General features: G+C 45.4%; 1 protein-coding gene across 3 annotated transcripts in view; it reads left to right on the forward strand.

The window, feature by feature from the left end:
• Positions 1-16,447, forward strand: part of ANO6 (anoctamin 6) — a 261,187-nt gene that overhangs the window by 158,024 nt on the left and 86,716 nt on the right. For all 3 annotated transcript variants that reach the window (XM_030216966.1, XM_030216968.1, XM_030216967.1), the window contains one exon: positions 6,647-6,724. In XM_030216966.1, coding sequence (XP_030072826.1) covers positions 6,647-6,724 — 78 coding nt within the window. The remainder of the gene's footprint in view (positions 1-6,646; positions 6,725-16,447) is intronic.

Below are 16,447 nucleotides of genomic sequence, written 5' to 3' on the forward strand. Positions count from 1 at the left end.
TGGAGCTACATCTCATGGTAGTAACTGAAAAATATCAGTTGTTTATTAATTGTTTTATGAATTGACAAGACTCTTACTATGAAACTTGATCCCATGGGCCACAGGAAAGTGTGTTTAAGTGCTTCTCCTCCTGCTAGTGCTGCTGAAGTGATTGAAGCAGCAATGCAGCACTGCTGGAGATAATGTGTTTCTGCTCTTCTTAACCACCTTTCGTCCTCCCAGTTGAGGGGGGAGGCTCGGCGAGAGTGTGAGAGCAGAGGAAAGAAAAGGGCAGAGAATATGTAGTAGGGACAAATAGAGGGGCGTAATCGAACGCGAACGCTCATCTCCATGGGAGTCTAAGTCCGAAAACGGGTATGTGAAGAGGCGGGACAGACCGTATTTTCGAAAAAGATGGATATCCATCTTTCGTTCTGAAAATACGGTTTGGACGGACTAAATGCCATGGATTTGGTCCTTTCTGAGATGTGCGGGTTTTTTTTTTAGCGATAATGGAAACTAAAAACGCCCAGCTCAGAAGCGTCCTAATCCAAGCCATTTGGTCGTGGGAGGGACAAATGTACAACATGTGGGTACAATGGGTTTTAGAGGCCTCCCATTTACCACCACAAGTGATAAGGGAGGGGGGGGGGATGGGTCTGGGTCTACCTGCCTGAAGTGCACTGCAGTATCCACTAAAAGTGCTCCAGGGACAGGACTTGTTGCTGGTGTATAACCTTGGCACAGCAGTTCACACCTGAAGACTAATCTCGCTGAAATTGTCCTTTATTTGAATAAGCACGTTTACTCACAGTTAACTGCAGATCAGAGCTTGTGCCCCACTGGCAACGAGTCTCGCTGGTACTGAGATTAGCAGTAGGTCCGAGCTGGCAGAATGGTGTACAATGCCCTCTTTCAGCAACATTCAAGGTAAGAACTAAGTGCTGTAACGTGGCTAACACATGAAAGGGATCTAAAAGTGTGTTACACAAATGGCCACTACCTCATGGACTACCAGAAACAAAACAGGGCACACTCTGACCCAGTAAACAGAAGGAAAAGCACCGTGGGAGTAGAGCCTACCAACTACCAACATCGTGAGCATTTAACACAAGCTAGTGGAATCACGGAGCCCAATACCCTACACACCCACCACAATGCATTGCTGATGTGACTCTGCAGTGCCCTTAACTGAAAAGGTGTCACACTCACCTGAAATCCACATCAGAACCAGGGAAAGGCTGTCAGAGGATAGAACATATTCTGCTGTCATGGAGGTGGGTACGGCATTTGAGGCTGGCATACAAGCTGGGAAAAAAGTTTGTAAAGTGGGGTTGTTTTGGTGGGAGGGGGTCAGTGACCACTGGGGGAGTCAGGGGAGGTCATCCCCGATTCCCTCCAGTGGTCATCTGGTCAGTTGGGGCACTTTTTTGGGACTTGGACCTGAAAAAAAAGGGTCCAAATAAAGCGGACCAAATTCTCGTCAAAAACGTCCTTCTTGTTTCGATTATCAGCTAAAGACGCCCATCTCTCCTCGGCCGATAACCACGCCCCAGTCCCACCTTCGCCACGCCTCCGCCATGCCCCCGTGATCTTTGTTCATCTCCGTGACGGACTGCAGTTGAGGACACCAAAAATCGGGGTTCGATTATACCGATTTGGGCGCCCACGGGAAATGGACGCCCATCTCCCAATTTGGGTCGAAATATGGGTGTCTTTCTCTTTCAAAAATAAGTTGGCTAGTGTTCTAAACACTTTACTGCAGACCTGATGCATCTGCTTCAGGAGCCTATTATCTGCACACACCACACCCATTGCCCTCTGGATTGAAAAACGAAACTCATTTGCTGAAATTTAAACGTCATCTAAAGGCATATTTACTGTGCATGGCCTACCTTGTTATTGGTGAACTTATCTGATGCTTTGCTTGGCACAAACGAACTCCTGAGTGGATGTAGGGGACGCTGCTGAAATATGTTGCCTGGTGTCGTGTTCTCGATTGCTCTTTATTGTATTTATGTCTTTGTTATGTATATTTTTATCTTTTCATATATGTTTTTTTGGTCCTCGCCCTGGATAAGGGCGGGTTATAAATGAATAAATCTAAATGTGCATTATTGGGTAAAGGGGCTGAGTTATGGAACTTTCTTCCAGGAGACTTGAGAGAGAAAACAAATTATGGGCTCATTCTATGAAGCAGTGCTACCAATTAGCATGCGCTGAATGTGTTGTTTGAAAACATGGCTTTTTACAAAGTATGAGCCACCCATCTATTATCCCAATTGACTCTGTACTACCCATCTTGTCCCCATATATATATGTGCACTTCATCCCTTAACTTCATAGAAAAGCATTAGCATCATATCTATGCTAGTTGAATATTCTATAGAATTGCTTATTAGGTGTTTCCATAGGCGGTCGGTGGCCCAACTGTTTGAGGAGGCTAAAGGGGTCGGGGTTAGGGGTGGGGTCAGGGGTGGAGCTTAAATCCATAATTGTCTGATAACACGCAGAAAAAATAAATAAAAATAAAAGTCACAATACCTTTTATTAAATTTAGATATTAGATATGTGTCATATGTCAAAGAATAAAGTGGTTGCTCAAACCATATTCTAACCACAATCGCTCAACTGCAAAACACTATGCACAACTTTGTCCAAAAACACACTCAGAACCTTACTGTACCATAAATATTACACTGGGCAGACCTAATACACCAATATACAACCCATACAGAAAATGCAGACCGTCAACAATATGAAACAAGGGATCATATCATCACAATTCTCATGTACAGACACAAAACACCCTAATTCATGTTTAATGTGGGATAAAATGCCATAAATAAGTAAATAAATATAAAATTTTAATGCTGAGCACCTGATTCTCAAAGTGGACATATTCCAAACACTATAATGAAAATAAAATGATCTTTTCTACCTTTGTTGTGTGGTGACTTTTTCTGATCATGCTGGCCCAGAATGCGTTCTGCTGCTATCTGTCCTCAGTGCAGGTCAGGAAGTCATCCTCGTTAAATATCTCCCTGGCAACCCAGGACACCTCCAGCCAACCCCCCCCTGCTTTCCCAGCAGTAAGTTAAACAAACCATAAACCAATTTCTACAACTGCTAGAAGGCTTTCATTGCAGCTCCTGCTGTGAGGATGGAGGTAAATCAACAATTTAATCCCCTCAGAGCAGCTGGACTCCACAGCTGATCCATTCTGCTGCAGCAGGGGGGAGGCTTAGCCTCTCCAAGCCTCTTATACTGGGCACCTATGGGTGTTTCCTTGATATTACGCTGACATTGTTTTATATCTATGTCATCTGAATATTCTTCCATGCTATCATAGTATTGTCTGTATTGTACTGACTTATTTCCAAGTTTACCTCATTTATTCTATTTATGTTTATATTTTGTCATTTTACTATTGTTATGATGTTAAGAAAATTGTAAGTTTTATGTTAAACTGGACCTGCTTGGGTAAATCTGTTCATAAAGGTGGTTATTTATTTATTGCATTTGTATCCCACATTTTCCCACTTTTTTGCAGGCTCAATGTGGCTTACAATACATCATGAGTTGTGGAAATCTGTCTGAAAAAATACATTTAGTATAGCAAAAGGATCTAAGGGTAAGGTGATAATAATAAAACATGATAATTTCTTAGCAAGTAATAGAGTAGGACAGTTCTGGTTCCATGTGGAAGAGTTCACGTGTGTTAATCATTGTGGTAAGTTCTGTCAAAGAGGTGGATCTTCAGTAGTGTATGAGTAGTGTATGAGCTACATTGTTTTTAGGGCACATGCACATGTAAATGGTGCATAGTTCTGCATTTGTGCATGAAAAACCCATGTAAAAGCAGGTGTTTCTTTTACAGAATCGTCTCTTATACGTTTACCTTTAAAACCATGATGGTCCTATATGCAGTGTGTCCTGATGGTAAAAAGGTTGAAAACCATTACCAGAACTTCCTCATTAATCCATTTTATAAATTGATGTTTTTAATTTTCATATGTTTTATCTTCCCAATATCTTCAACATACATGCACTTATGTGAAACAAGCACACCAAAGATGGTCATATTCTCAGGAGACCTGTACTCCAACATGATACCATGTTTTACCCAGCTGCATCAGAGACAGGGCTTCTGCAAATATCCAAAAAAGAAAATACCAATCAGTTTCTGACAACAGTTAATATTTAGCAACTGTCACAAAATGCTGACCCACCTGCCTGGGGTTACCCTGCAGCCACTTAGAGGGTCTATCCCCAGCACAGCTTAGGTCCACCTGCTGTTTGTGCTCTACACTACCTCCCACCGACTGGGTCACAACCACCTCTGGGTGAGTCTCCCACTCTCAAATTATCCCCAGTGATTTCTAGATTGCTGGAGCCACACTCTCATTGGTCCCACAGTTCCCTGAAAGCTCTCACAGACCCAACACACAAATCAGCAGGATTCTTTATCAGTCCAGACAGGCAGAGTCAACAAACTAAACAGGTTTATTGTCACACTGGAACAATAAACAAAAAAAATGTGCAATCAGCAAATAATAACCGGTAACTGAATTATGGATCAATTATAACGCTAACTAAACATTTACATACTGTCTAAACAGTATGTGGGAAGATCAGGACATATAATTCACCGAGCCTCAGCAAAGAGATCTGTCTCTCTTTTCTCCCGGGCTAAGACCGAAGGAACAACTAGCAACAACTGCTGGGTAATTTCAAAGTCCAAGCCAATGAGAGCCCAGTCAACAAGTTTTACAAGTATACTGCTCACAGTACTATAGATTCACTTCTTCACTAAGTGAAACTAAAAGTGGGCATGCACTTTTCTATTGCAGCTTTAACATAAAACATTCACCACCTGCTGCCCAAACTAGAGAAATGCACATCAAGAGTTAATAAAGGCAATTTTACAGGTTTAAAACACACTGTTCTGTCACAGCAACTTCCAGCACACTTTTTTCATGACTCTTTCAGAAAGTAAGCTGGAAGTTATGTGAAATGTTGATGGTTGTTGGACACTGTCAGGATATTTTGGATACTTGCAAGAGCCTTGTCCCTGATGCAAGATTAGCAAGCCCACCACCCTTTTAAAAGGATCAGCCTGTAAACTTTTCCCTCCTCCCATTGTGAAAATCCCTGATTGGGGAATGGCATGTCCACCCTTCCCTTACCCCCTTACCCAGTGACTGAATCAAAAGAATTCTCCCCTTCAGTGGAAAATGCTTTAATAAAATTACCCCCAAAGTCTTATACGTTTCATGTTGTGTTTTACTATTTTCCTTCAAGGAGGCACAGAGGTCTACTTCTAGAACCACCTGTCTTATGAAGGAGGGAATGGTAGCCTTTGCTTCCATCACAACTAGTGTAGCATGTCCAAATTTATTTTGTCAATTTTAAATGCATATCCCTTTTCGGGGTAATTTAATAAGTAGGGGCCCAATGCTGTGTAGTGAGATCCTATTCTAGATCGGCACCAGAGTACCCAGATTCCATTGTAGAATACTAGTGTAACCTGGTATCGGTATGTCTTCCTTTTAGGCACTCGCAGTTTCACCAGCCGTAGATCTGGTGTAACTGTGTGAGCAGGGGCGTCCGGACCATTAGGCCACCTGAGGCAGGGGCCTTAGGCAGCACTCTTTTGGAAGCGACATCTCCTCCTTCCTTCCTGCACCTCGTTCCCTGACTTTACCTTCTTTCTTCCTATTCCAAAAGCGGTGGCAGGTGCGATTCCCATATGCTGCCCTGCCACCAGCACCCATCTCTTCTATTTACTGAGGCCACCTCTCTGATGTAAGTTCCTGTTTCCTCAGAGGCTGCCACAGTAAAGAAGAGAAGAGGCCAGTGCCAGCAGCAGAGCAGCATATGGGAATTGTTGCTGCAGCCAGCTTTTGGAACATGAAGAAAGAAGCTAAACCTGGGGAACAGCGTCTCGGCCCGGGGAAGGGGGCAGCATTTTGGCTTGGGCTGCCCCTGACTGTGGGTGTTCAAATATGGCAAGAACTCACATAACTTATTGAGTTCTGTAAGTTGCATGTGTAAGTGGTAGCCCCACCCATGACCTTACCATGTGAATGCCACCCCACCCCTTGCATTTGCGACCTATGCCACATATGTACACCCGTAAAAATAGCACTTAGGTGTTTTGCTGCCATTTACACACAAGTGTACATTTACCCATGAAAGTGACAACAGGCTCAAGTGACATATGTGTGAGCACCCTGTTAGACAACTGCCTTTTGAATGTTAACAGATCCTTATGACTGCCTGTTCCATGCTCCTCACATCCTGTGATTCATTTCAGGACCTCACTCTATTCTTGTTTTTCCCACCCATATGTTGTGTGTGCTCTTTTAATAGATCATTATGGCCTTTGTCTTACAAATCTGTATCCAGTCTCTACCCTTAATACTAGGGAACAGTAAAAGATCATCTAGAATATTTTATTTTGGGAAAGAGAAAATCCCACAATGTTTTGGCATAGTCTCTGAAAAGAATGAAACAGAATTAACATCAATCACTGAACTGACTTGAGGAAACATATTGTTAAAGTTTACAAATGTAAGTGAAAAATTACAGTGTTAAATCTGGTTGACTGATAAAAGAGGGATAATTGCCTTGTTTAATAAATTATGTTTTGTTCTGCTTATAGCGAGAAGAACATGTTCCTTACACAGCTTGTGGAAAATGTTTCAGGATGACAGTCTGTACCAGTGCTGTCCTTTTCTGGGTAAAGTTATTTTGATCTTTCTATTTAATGTGTGGTTTTCAAATCTGAAAATGAAGGTAATGCAGATAGTTTCAGTAGATACTAGCTTGAAGTAAATGACCTTTTTATGGGTGACAGAAATCATAAGCAACAAAGCAGAGGGGAATACCAGCACAGAAATCTAGCAGTATGCCAAAAGGAAGCACAGTCGGCTACAAGTAAATATGGAGACAAAGTTTATTGAGAACCCGACACGTCCTGTGTTTCAGCAAATTATTAATTTTAGACCCCTGAGGCAGGCAATTTGCCAAAACATGGGCCATGTTGGGTTCTCAATAAACTGTCTCCATATCTACTTCTGCCCAACTACACTTCCTTTTGGCATGACAGAAATCATAAACAGCAATGGATGGTCGCTTTCAGCCTTTAAAAAAAAGCATTAAGGCCATCATTAAAAACTGAGCAAAATGTTGCTTAATTCTTATGGGTCAATATTCAAAAGCACTTATCCAGAAAACAGCACCTTCTATGCTGATCAGGACTGATGTTAGACATTCAGGAGCCCAGGATAGAAACTTGGGAATGGGCCCAAAAACTGGCCTTCAGCCTAAGCCACCTTTAGCTGGAGGCAGGTTTGGCACCCCCTATAGTATGGGGGCCCAGGGCAATTGCACTGTTTGCCACCCCTTAACACTGGCCCTAATCCTGATAAGTGCTGCTAACCAGGATATTTAGAGACCTGTCCAGATAGTGCCTCTGAATCAGTGGCGTACCAAGGAGGGGGGGCGGTCTGCCCCGGGTGCACGCCGCTGGTTACTTCCTGTTCCGGGGCAGAGGGAGCTGCAGTGAACGAGCGAAGTTTGCAAAGTTGGAGCCCACAGGCATGCGCCGCGGCAACCCCCCCCCCCCCCCCAGCGGCGTGCACCCGGGGGGTGTCATTTCGCCGGGGGGGGGGGGGGGAAGGTGTAATTTCGCAGGCAGGGGGGCGCATCGGCGATCCGCCCCGGGTGCTATCCACGCTAGGAACGCCAGTGCTCTGAATATCCTTACATACCACCTCTGCACTATGCAGAAAGTGCTGGGGCAGAGCCAGAGTAGTCCTGGAGCTTTTCTGATAGTGGCAATATTCAGTCTTGTATCCGGATAACTGTCTTAAGTAATCCGGGTATGTTATCTAGATAGCAGACTGAATATTGCTACTGTCTGGATAAGATCAGGCACTGACAACCTTATATGGATATTCAGTGCTAACCACTATTTGGATTATGGCGCTTAATATGCAGATACTTTTTGGCTACCACAAAGGTGTTATAAAAAAAGCCCTGACCACTACGACTCAATATTGGCCGGATGGTTTTTAAAGCATGAAACCTATGTCCATGTTCGGAACCTCAACATGTTTCACAATTTATTTGTTTGTTTATTTTTATTTATTTATTTTTTGCATTAATCAAAAAAGAATAGCTTTTTTGGCCAAGACTGTTATCTTGTGTTTTGTAGCCTACATGGACATTCTGGTTCAGCGATTTTTATTGTGTACACTGCTAAAGCTGATTTCCATTATGTAGCTTCCCACTATTCCAGAACCTGTGGAATAGTTGTGTCCATCAACCAGCAGGTGGAGATAGAGTGAAAACTGATCTGAGACATCTCCAGCAGGTGGATGGACACACTTTTCAGCCTCTCATTCTGAGTGATTTGCTACTGGTCCAGTTGGTCAGCTGGTCTCCAGTTGAGCTTTGCTGGTGGCTTGAGTCTGCAGAGTCATATCTGGAGGTCTTCAGATCTCTGTCTCTGGTGCCCCGTGAATTTACTTCTTCCCTCCCTTCACCTCTCCCCTGTTTCCTGTGGAGCTCTCCTTTCCAGCACAACAGGCTTTAGAAAAAAAGATTGGAGAAGGAAAGAGGTTTACTGGAGAGTGTGGGACAGAGTATCAGCCCTAATTCTGTCTCATCTGAGGTAAGACTAAAGTTTGACTCAGAACTACTTAGAGGGCTGCAAGTTCTACTTTGTGCAGAGGAGAGATCCTGACTCACTGCTTGGGACTGCATGGTGCAGCACTTGTGACTGTCAGGATGAATGGTGACTGCTGTGGAGGCAGTTATGCAACGTTCCTTCTATGGTACCCACCCGCCAGCGTTGCAATGCGTGCAAGCCAGGAATTCTGTGGGAAGTGGAGAAAATGGTCGACAACGGTACATCCTCAGATTTGGCCCAGCATCCAAATATGCCGGGGACTTCAGGCTCTCCAGCAGGGCCAGTGCGCACTTTATTTATTACATTTGTACCCCGCTCTTTCCCACATACAGCAGGTCCAGTGCGGCTTACATAGTAAAAGAAAGCATCTTACATGGTAAAGAACACAGTAAAAACAAGGAAATGTAGGAACAGTATTATAAATTGTGATGATCATAACTACTTACATTATGAAAGGCATTACAAAGGACATGTGAAAAGAATGTAATGAACTTTGATGCAGGACAGCACCGGAACAGGCTCTATTTTGTTGGGGCCGACTGGCAGTAAGGAACACCCTCTGTCTGATTATGCATGGCGCATAGCCATCATTTTACAACCTCAGGGCCTGACAGAGCATTCAGCTGCATCAGGATCTTTGTTTTCTCCAGAGTTTATATTGCTCTTACACCAGGCCTATTGACTGAAGCAGGGACAGTCGGAGTTGCTGCAAGGTGCTTCAGTTTCCACATCCCTCTACCCCTCCGGCTCCTAAGAGATCTTGTTTAGACCTCCAGAAGTGGGCAGATGAGACTCTCTGCTTCTCCCTCCTAATCTGATGTGGCCTCGGTCTGTTCAGAGGAGCTTTCTTTGAAGGAGCCATTAGTACTGAGATGAGCCGAAAGTAATGAGATTGTTTCATAAAGAAGAGCTCAGTACTCTCTTTTTATGAGGCACTGGTAATGCTTTCCATCGAGGAGCCTTTTGCTTCGGTGTCAGGAATTCAATTTTTGTTGAGCATGAAGGAGCTTAGAGGTCCTTCTAAAGCCTTCCAGATGCATCCTGATATTCAGGACCCGATTACAGCAGAATGGGTCTCACTGGACACGGGCCTGTGAGTGGGAAGAGCCATGGCTCACCTCTACCTGTTGGTTCCGGAGGAGAAAGATAAATTGCAGCTTTCCAAGGCAGACTCCCTTGTTACAGCAGTGACTAAGAAGACCACCTTGCTGCTGGAAAGGGACATTGCCTTAAAAGACCTACAGGATAGGAAGCAAGAAGGCTCGCTGAAACAAGCCTTCGGCCTGTTTGTGCCTTGAAGCAATAATGTGCAGCTCGTTCATGGCAAGTGCATGCCTGAATTGGCATCAACAGTCTGCAACATAAGATGGGTACCGTAATGCCCAGCTGGAAGCGGGGTTGGCCTACTTGGAAGATGCTATTTATGACATGTTACGGGTTGTGGCCTGCAATATGTCTTTGGCTATCATGGCATATTGGCAGCTCTGGCTGTGGCATTGTGCAGTGGTGGCAGCGTCAAACATCTAGTTTAACTGCCCTTTTGAGACAAGTGACTATTTGGAGAAGATCTCAGTAACTCGGTGAAAGAACTAGGAAAAACTAAACCACAGCAGTTGCCAGAGGATAAGCCAAAAGCCTCTGGTCATCTGTCTTCAGGGGGCTTTCAATTTCGAGATAGCAGGCCTGGTCCTCAGCATTATGATCAGAAGTCCCACTTTAGGCATGCCAATCTTCCTTTCATGAGGACTGTAAGTCCTCCTTTCAATCAGCTAGGGCGCCCAATTCCTCCCAAGCTTTGCAATGATGCAAGGCTGGTCCACTCTTCTCTTCCTCTGGTGGGAGGATGAGGTTCTGGATATTCTTACAGAAGGCTGTACATTGGAATTCTCCAGCCTGGTCGCTTCTCTCTTCTTGCAGTCTTCTTGTCAAAAGGGAACCAAGGCGGTTGAGGTTCAGGCCATCGTAGAATCTTTGCTGGCACTCCAGGCCATTGGTCCAGTATTCCAAGCTGAACAGAGACAAAGCAGATACTCCATCTACTTCATTGTCCCAAGGCGGTTAGCTTGGCAGAGTTTAAAAAGGGGTTGGACGGTTTCCTAAAGGACAAGTCCATAGACTGCTACTAAATGGACTTGGGGAAAAATCCACAATTTCGAGAATAACTTGTATAAAATGTTTGTACGTTTGGGCTCGATGAACCTTTGGTCTTTTCCCAGTATGGTATTACTTATGTACTTATGGAAGGAAGGCACCTTTTGTCCAATCTTAGACCTTAAAGGTCTAAAGTGCTGCTGAGTGTCCTACTTTCACATGGAAATGCTAAGAGCAGTCATAGCCGCAGTTCAAGTGGAAGAATTTCTCACCGCTGTCGATCTTAAGGAGGCATACTTGTATATAACCATATGGCTGCCACATCAGATGTTTTTACATTTTGCAGTGTTGGCCCATCACTTCCAGTTCAGGGTCTTGTCCTTTAATCTCGTCATGGCATTAAGAATGATTACTAAGGTTATGGTGGTGGTGGTGGTGGTGGCCTTCCTTCAGCACCAGGGAATCAGCGTTCACTCATATCTCAATGATTGGCTCATTCGTGAGTCGTTCTATTTAGACAGTATGGCAGCGACAGACAGTTGTCCATATTCTGCATTCATTGTGTTGGTTGGTCTATTTTGAGAAGAGCAAACTAACTCCATCACAAACACTGGAGTATCTGGGTGTTGTATTCGGCAGGGAGTGGATCTTCATCACGGAATGCAGGAGGTCAAAGCTGGTTCAATAGATTCCTTTTCTCAGTCATGGCAAGCCCAGGATCTGGGACTATGTCCAGGTTCTGGGGTCAGTGAGAGCAGTGATGGAAGTGGTGCCATGGGCAAGGGCTTATATGTGACCTTTACAAGAGTCTCTTCTCAGCTGCCGGTCTCCAGTCACAAATATGACGTTCGTCTTCCTTGGACGCTGGTTGCCAGACATGAGTATCAGTGGTGGTTGTCACCCAGGAATTTGACCATAGGAGCTCCCTTTCCGATAACACAATGGGAGATGGCGACAATGGACACCAGCAAGTTGGGTTGGGGAGCTCATTACAAGTTCCATCTGGCACAGGGCACATAGATGGAAAGGAGTCTCAGTAGTCAGTAAATCACTGGGAGCTCAGGGCAGTATGAAATTCCTTGTGCAACTTTGCTCCCTTTCTGACAGGAGCACTGGTACAAATTTTCTCCAATAATGCGATGGTGGCAGCAAGCAAGGCGAGACTTGTAGCTATCCAACGGTGGTGGATGCGGCTTCCCTCATGAGTTGGTCAGAGAAAAATCTTCTCTGCTTGTTGGCAGCTCACATCACTGGGTCCTTGAATGTGGAGGCGGATTTTCTGAGCAGGCACTCCTTGGACCTGGGAGAATGGCAACTTTCCAACCCAGGTTTTCAGCTGATAGTATGACCAATCGGGTTCTCCGCTTCTGGACTTGATGGCGACGAAACAGAATGCCAAAGTGCCCAAGTTCTTTAGCCATTGGAAAAAAAACGGGCCCAATGTGGATTGATGCCTTACTGCAGCTCTGGACGGAGACACATCTACTGTGTATCTTCCCTTGGCCCATTGTATGCCACATGTTGAAAAAGATTGCATTGTACCGGAGTCGAATAATTCTCATAGCTCCAGGTGGGCCGCAAAGTCTGTGATACGTGGAACTAATTTGACTGCTGGACGGGGATCCTTTCCATATTCTGCAGGTACATGGCCTACTGGAGCAAGGTCTAGTGCTCAAGGAGGATCCGTGCACCTTTGGTCTTATGACTCGGCCATTGAAATAGCTCGGTTGAGATGAAAAGGTTATGGCTCAGAAAAGCTCTACATTCATGGCGTATACGAGGGTGGGGAGGATGTTCAAGGCCTGATGTTCTGAGTGTGGACTTTCTTCCTTCTCTAGTCAGATCATTCACATGCTAACATTTCTCCAGACAGGCCTTCAGAAAGGATTGGCGTTGGGTTTCAGGGGCCTTCTAAAGAAGACATCTTGTTCAGCTCCCCCAAATATCATTCAGTTCTGCGGATAGCGGGCCACTTGCGGCATCCCTTTCATACATCATATCTAGAGTGGAACCTTAATTTAGTCCTTCTGGCTCTGCAGAAGCCTTCTTTTGAGCCACTTTGGAAGGCCTTCTTGAAAGATCTTACACTAAAGAAAGTGTTCTTGGTGGCTGTTTAATCAGCATTTAGGGCTATGGGACTTCAGGCTCTCTTTTGTCGGGATCCCTTTCTCCACGTTTCGGAGGTGGGGGGATCTCCCAGTGCACAGTTCCTTCCTTTCTTCTGATAGTGGTATCAGCACTTCATCTCAACCAATCTGTGGAGCTTCCATCCTTTTGCAGAGAGGACGAAGAGGCTCAGTATTCTAACTTGAAGCTTCTCAATGTGTATAGAGTCCTCATTAGATATCTGGAAATCACAAATGAGTTTTTCAAATTTGACAGACTGTTTGTGCTTTTTGGTAAACAGAATCTTGGGCTCATAGCTTCCAAGCCCACAGTTGCTAAATGACTGAAGGAGACTATTGCGTTAGCTTATTTGCTTGCGGGAAGCAGGCTCCTCAGGCCTTGTGGGAAGCAGGCTCCTCAGGCCTTGTGAGCTCATTCTACGAGGTGTACAGCAACATCCTGGGTGTAGACTACCTTACTGTCTCTGGCAAATATTTGCCAGGTGGCAACGTGGTTGATGCTGCATACATTTGCCAAGCACTACAGGGTGGATGTTGTAGCATGCTCAGAAGCCAGTTTTGGGGCTTCAGTCCTCAGGCACCAGGATCTCACCCACTCTAAGGAATGTTTTTATACATCCCATAGGTTCTGGAATAGTGAGAAGCTGTGTAATGGAAGGAGAAATTAGGCCTTACCATGGTTTCTGGGTAGACCAAGTCCCTTCAGAACTAAGAGTGCTCCCAAGAACTGGACTGGACCACAAGTTGAGATGAACTGAGGCAGCTTTATTAGTAGCAGAAAACACAAGGCTAAAAGGGTAGCCAAACAGCACAGATAGGAAAACAGGCAGCCTAGCTATACAGTCTAACCTAGCTGAAGCTAGGCAAACATAAAACATAGAATAAGGTAAAGTAGAACAGCCTAGCTGTATTGGGCAATCAAACATAAGCAGCCTATCTGCTCATCTCACTTCTAGCGGAAACAATGCAAAGCAAAAAAGTATACTGTAAAGGTAACGTAGAACAGCCTAGCTGTATAGGGAAATCAAACATAAGCAGCCTATTTGCACCTCTCAATACTAGCAGTGCACTGCAAACATATGGTGTACAGTAGAACACAATACACTAGGCAAAGGGCCCGCTCTAGCGGGTTAAAGACAAACAGGCAATTCTTGGCTGACAGAGGTAACACCGCTAGTGGATAAGGAAAGGGTTCATTCTGTCAGTACACTCAGATGAGCCGCGGAACAACCACAGCAAGCACCCTCAAAACCAGAGTGGAGCAGAAGCAAAACAAAGAGAAAAGAAAGAGTCTCTTGAGGACCTGCACCGCAGGTGGAGGCAAGAGCAGGTCACTCCGCTCACAGAAGACTAGGGATGTCACCTAAGACAAGCAAACAGTCACTGAGGCGCCTGAGCCGGATGTTCCCAAGACAAGCAAGATAAAGCAACAAAGCCCGAGCTGACGCTCCCCAGGCAAGCAAGGTAAAGAAGCCATACCTGAGCCGATGCTCCCAAGGCAGAAGACTCAACGATCCTGCACAGCACCCAAGGGCCAGGATCAGCCCACGCGGACCCCTCCACGCTCCAAGCACCACTCCCCCGTCCAGAGATACCTCGAGACATGGCCTCAGCCGCTGCATCTGCAGCACTCCCCGTCATCCAGCCCACACAGTCCCAAACACAGCACAAAGCCACTCACTGCATACAGCGACCAAGGACTCACAGTGGGTGATTTGAAACTCAGCTGAGGCACGGGAGGCTCTGGACTCACAGGCTTGGCAGCAGGCTTCACAGGACCCATGCAAAGGTGAAAGCTGTAGGCAGAGCTATTACTCCTCAGAACTATCAAGCTTGAAAGCAGGCTTCACAGGAGCACAGCATTAGGTGAAAGCTGTAGGCCAAGCTTTACTCCTCAGGACTCTCTGGCTTGGAAGCAGACTTCCACTGGAACACAGCATAAGGAGAAAGCTGTAGGCCAAGCTTTACTCCTCAGGACTCCCTGGCTTGGAAGCAGACTTCCACTGGAACACAGCATAAGGAGAAAGCTGTAGCAAAGCTTCAGGCCACGGCTTCACAAAGAAACAGAGTTGGAACTAGCAGAGCCCAGGTAGGCATGGGCCCCATCAAGGGTAATTGCCAGAACCCTGAGCACTCTCAGAAGCCAGCTTAAGAAGCACTCAGTGCTGATGACACCTCCAGCTTGGCCTCCACCACTCTACAGTGACCCCACAGGTCACTGACTGGAACTGCAGGTAATTTTAGAAGGTTTAGACTGAGGAACAGGGTACAGACGTCGCCAATGACGACCGTGACAGCATGGTGCTTCCTGCATATCTCTTGTTCTCTACAAGCTGTCCAGAAATGAGAGGGCCACACATGTTTGATCGTCTGGTTAGTGTTAGGTTAGCCCAGTGCTTTTTTTGTAGAAAAAAAGGTGCCGGTACTCATTATGGGCGGGGTCACCACATATGGCTCCACCCCTATGTTAGCCACACCCACATTAGCCACACCCCTTATACCAGCCATGGCACATATAAACAGACATCATTGAAAATATTATACTAGTATAGGAGAGAAAAAAATAACGTGATTTTTTTCATTATAAATAATTTCTGTAAACTGTTACAGTTCCAGTATACCCAGTGCAAAATAAGACAGCAGATGTAAATTCTCAAATTGGACATATTCCAAACACTAAAATGAAAATAAAATGATTTTTTCTACCTTTGTTGTCTGGTGACTTTGTTTTTTTATCCATATTGGTCCCAGTCTCTGATTCTGCTGCTCTCTATCTGTTCTCTTAACTCCGTTTCCAGGGCTTCCTTTCCATTTATTTCTTTACTTTCCTCCTTTCTTCTTCATTTCTTGCCCTACATCCATAAGTAAAAGCTGGGTCCTCCTCCGTGGAATTGACTGGAGGAGGTATAATGTGGATCTAGCTTTTGTCTATTTTCTCCATCCATGTGTTGTTTTTTCTCCCCTTTCCCTCATCTCCATCCATGTGCATCTTCTTCTTTCCTCCCCTCCATCCATGTCCAGCACTTCTCCTCTCTCCTTCCCTCCATCCATGTCCAGCATTTCTCTCTCTTCCCTCCCTGTATCCATATAAAGCAATAAATCTCTCTCCCCTCTCTTCCATCCAAGTCCAGCATTTCTCCTCTCTTCCCGCAAACCCCTCCATCCATCCATGTTCAGCAATTCTCCTTTGTCTCCTGCTCTCTATCCATTTCCAGCATTTCTCCTCTCTCCTCTGCCCTCCCCTCCCATGTCCAGCGATTCTCCTCTATCCCCTATCCTCCCCTGCCATCCATGTCCAGCAATTCTCTTCTCTCCCCTTCCCTTCCCTCCCCTCTCATCCATGTCCAATGATTCTTCTCTCTCCCCTGCCCTCCCCTTCCATCCATGTCCAGCAAATCTCTCTTCGCTGACCTCCCCTCCTATCCATGTCCAGTATGTCTCCTCTGCCCCCTGCCCTCCCCTCTGATCCATGTCCAGCGATTCTCCTCTGCCCCCTGTCCTCCCTTGCCATCCATGTCCAGTGATTCTCCTCTCCCCCCTGCCCTCCCCT

Source organism: Microcaecilia unicolor, chromosome 10 (genome assembly GCF_901765095.1).
Source record: "Microcaecilia unicolor chromosome 10, aMicUni1.1, whole genome shotgun sequence".
Taxonomy (NCBI): Eukaryota; Metazoa; Chordata; class Amphibia; order Gymnophiona; family Siphonopidae; genus Microcaecilia; species Microcaecilia unicolor.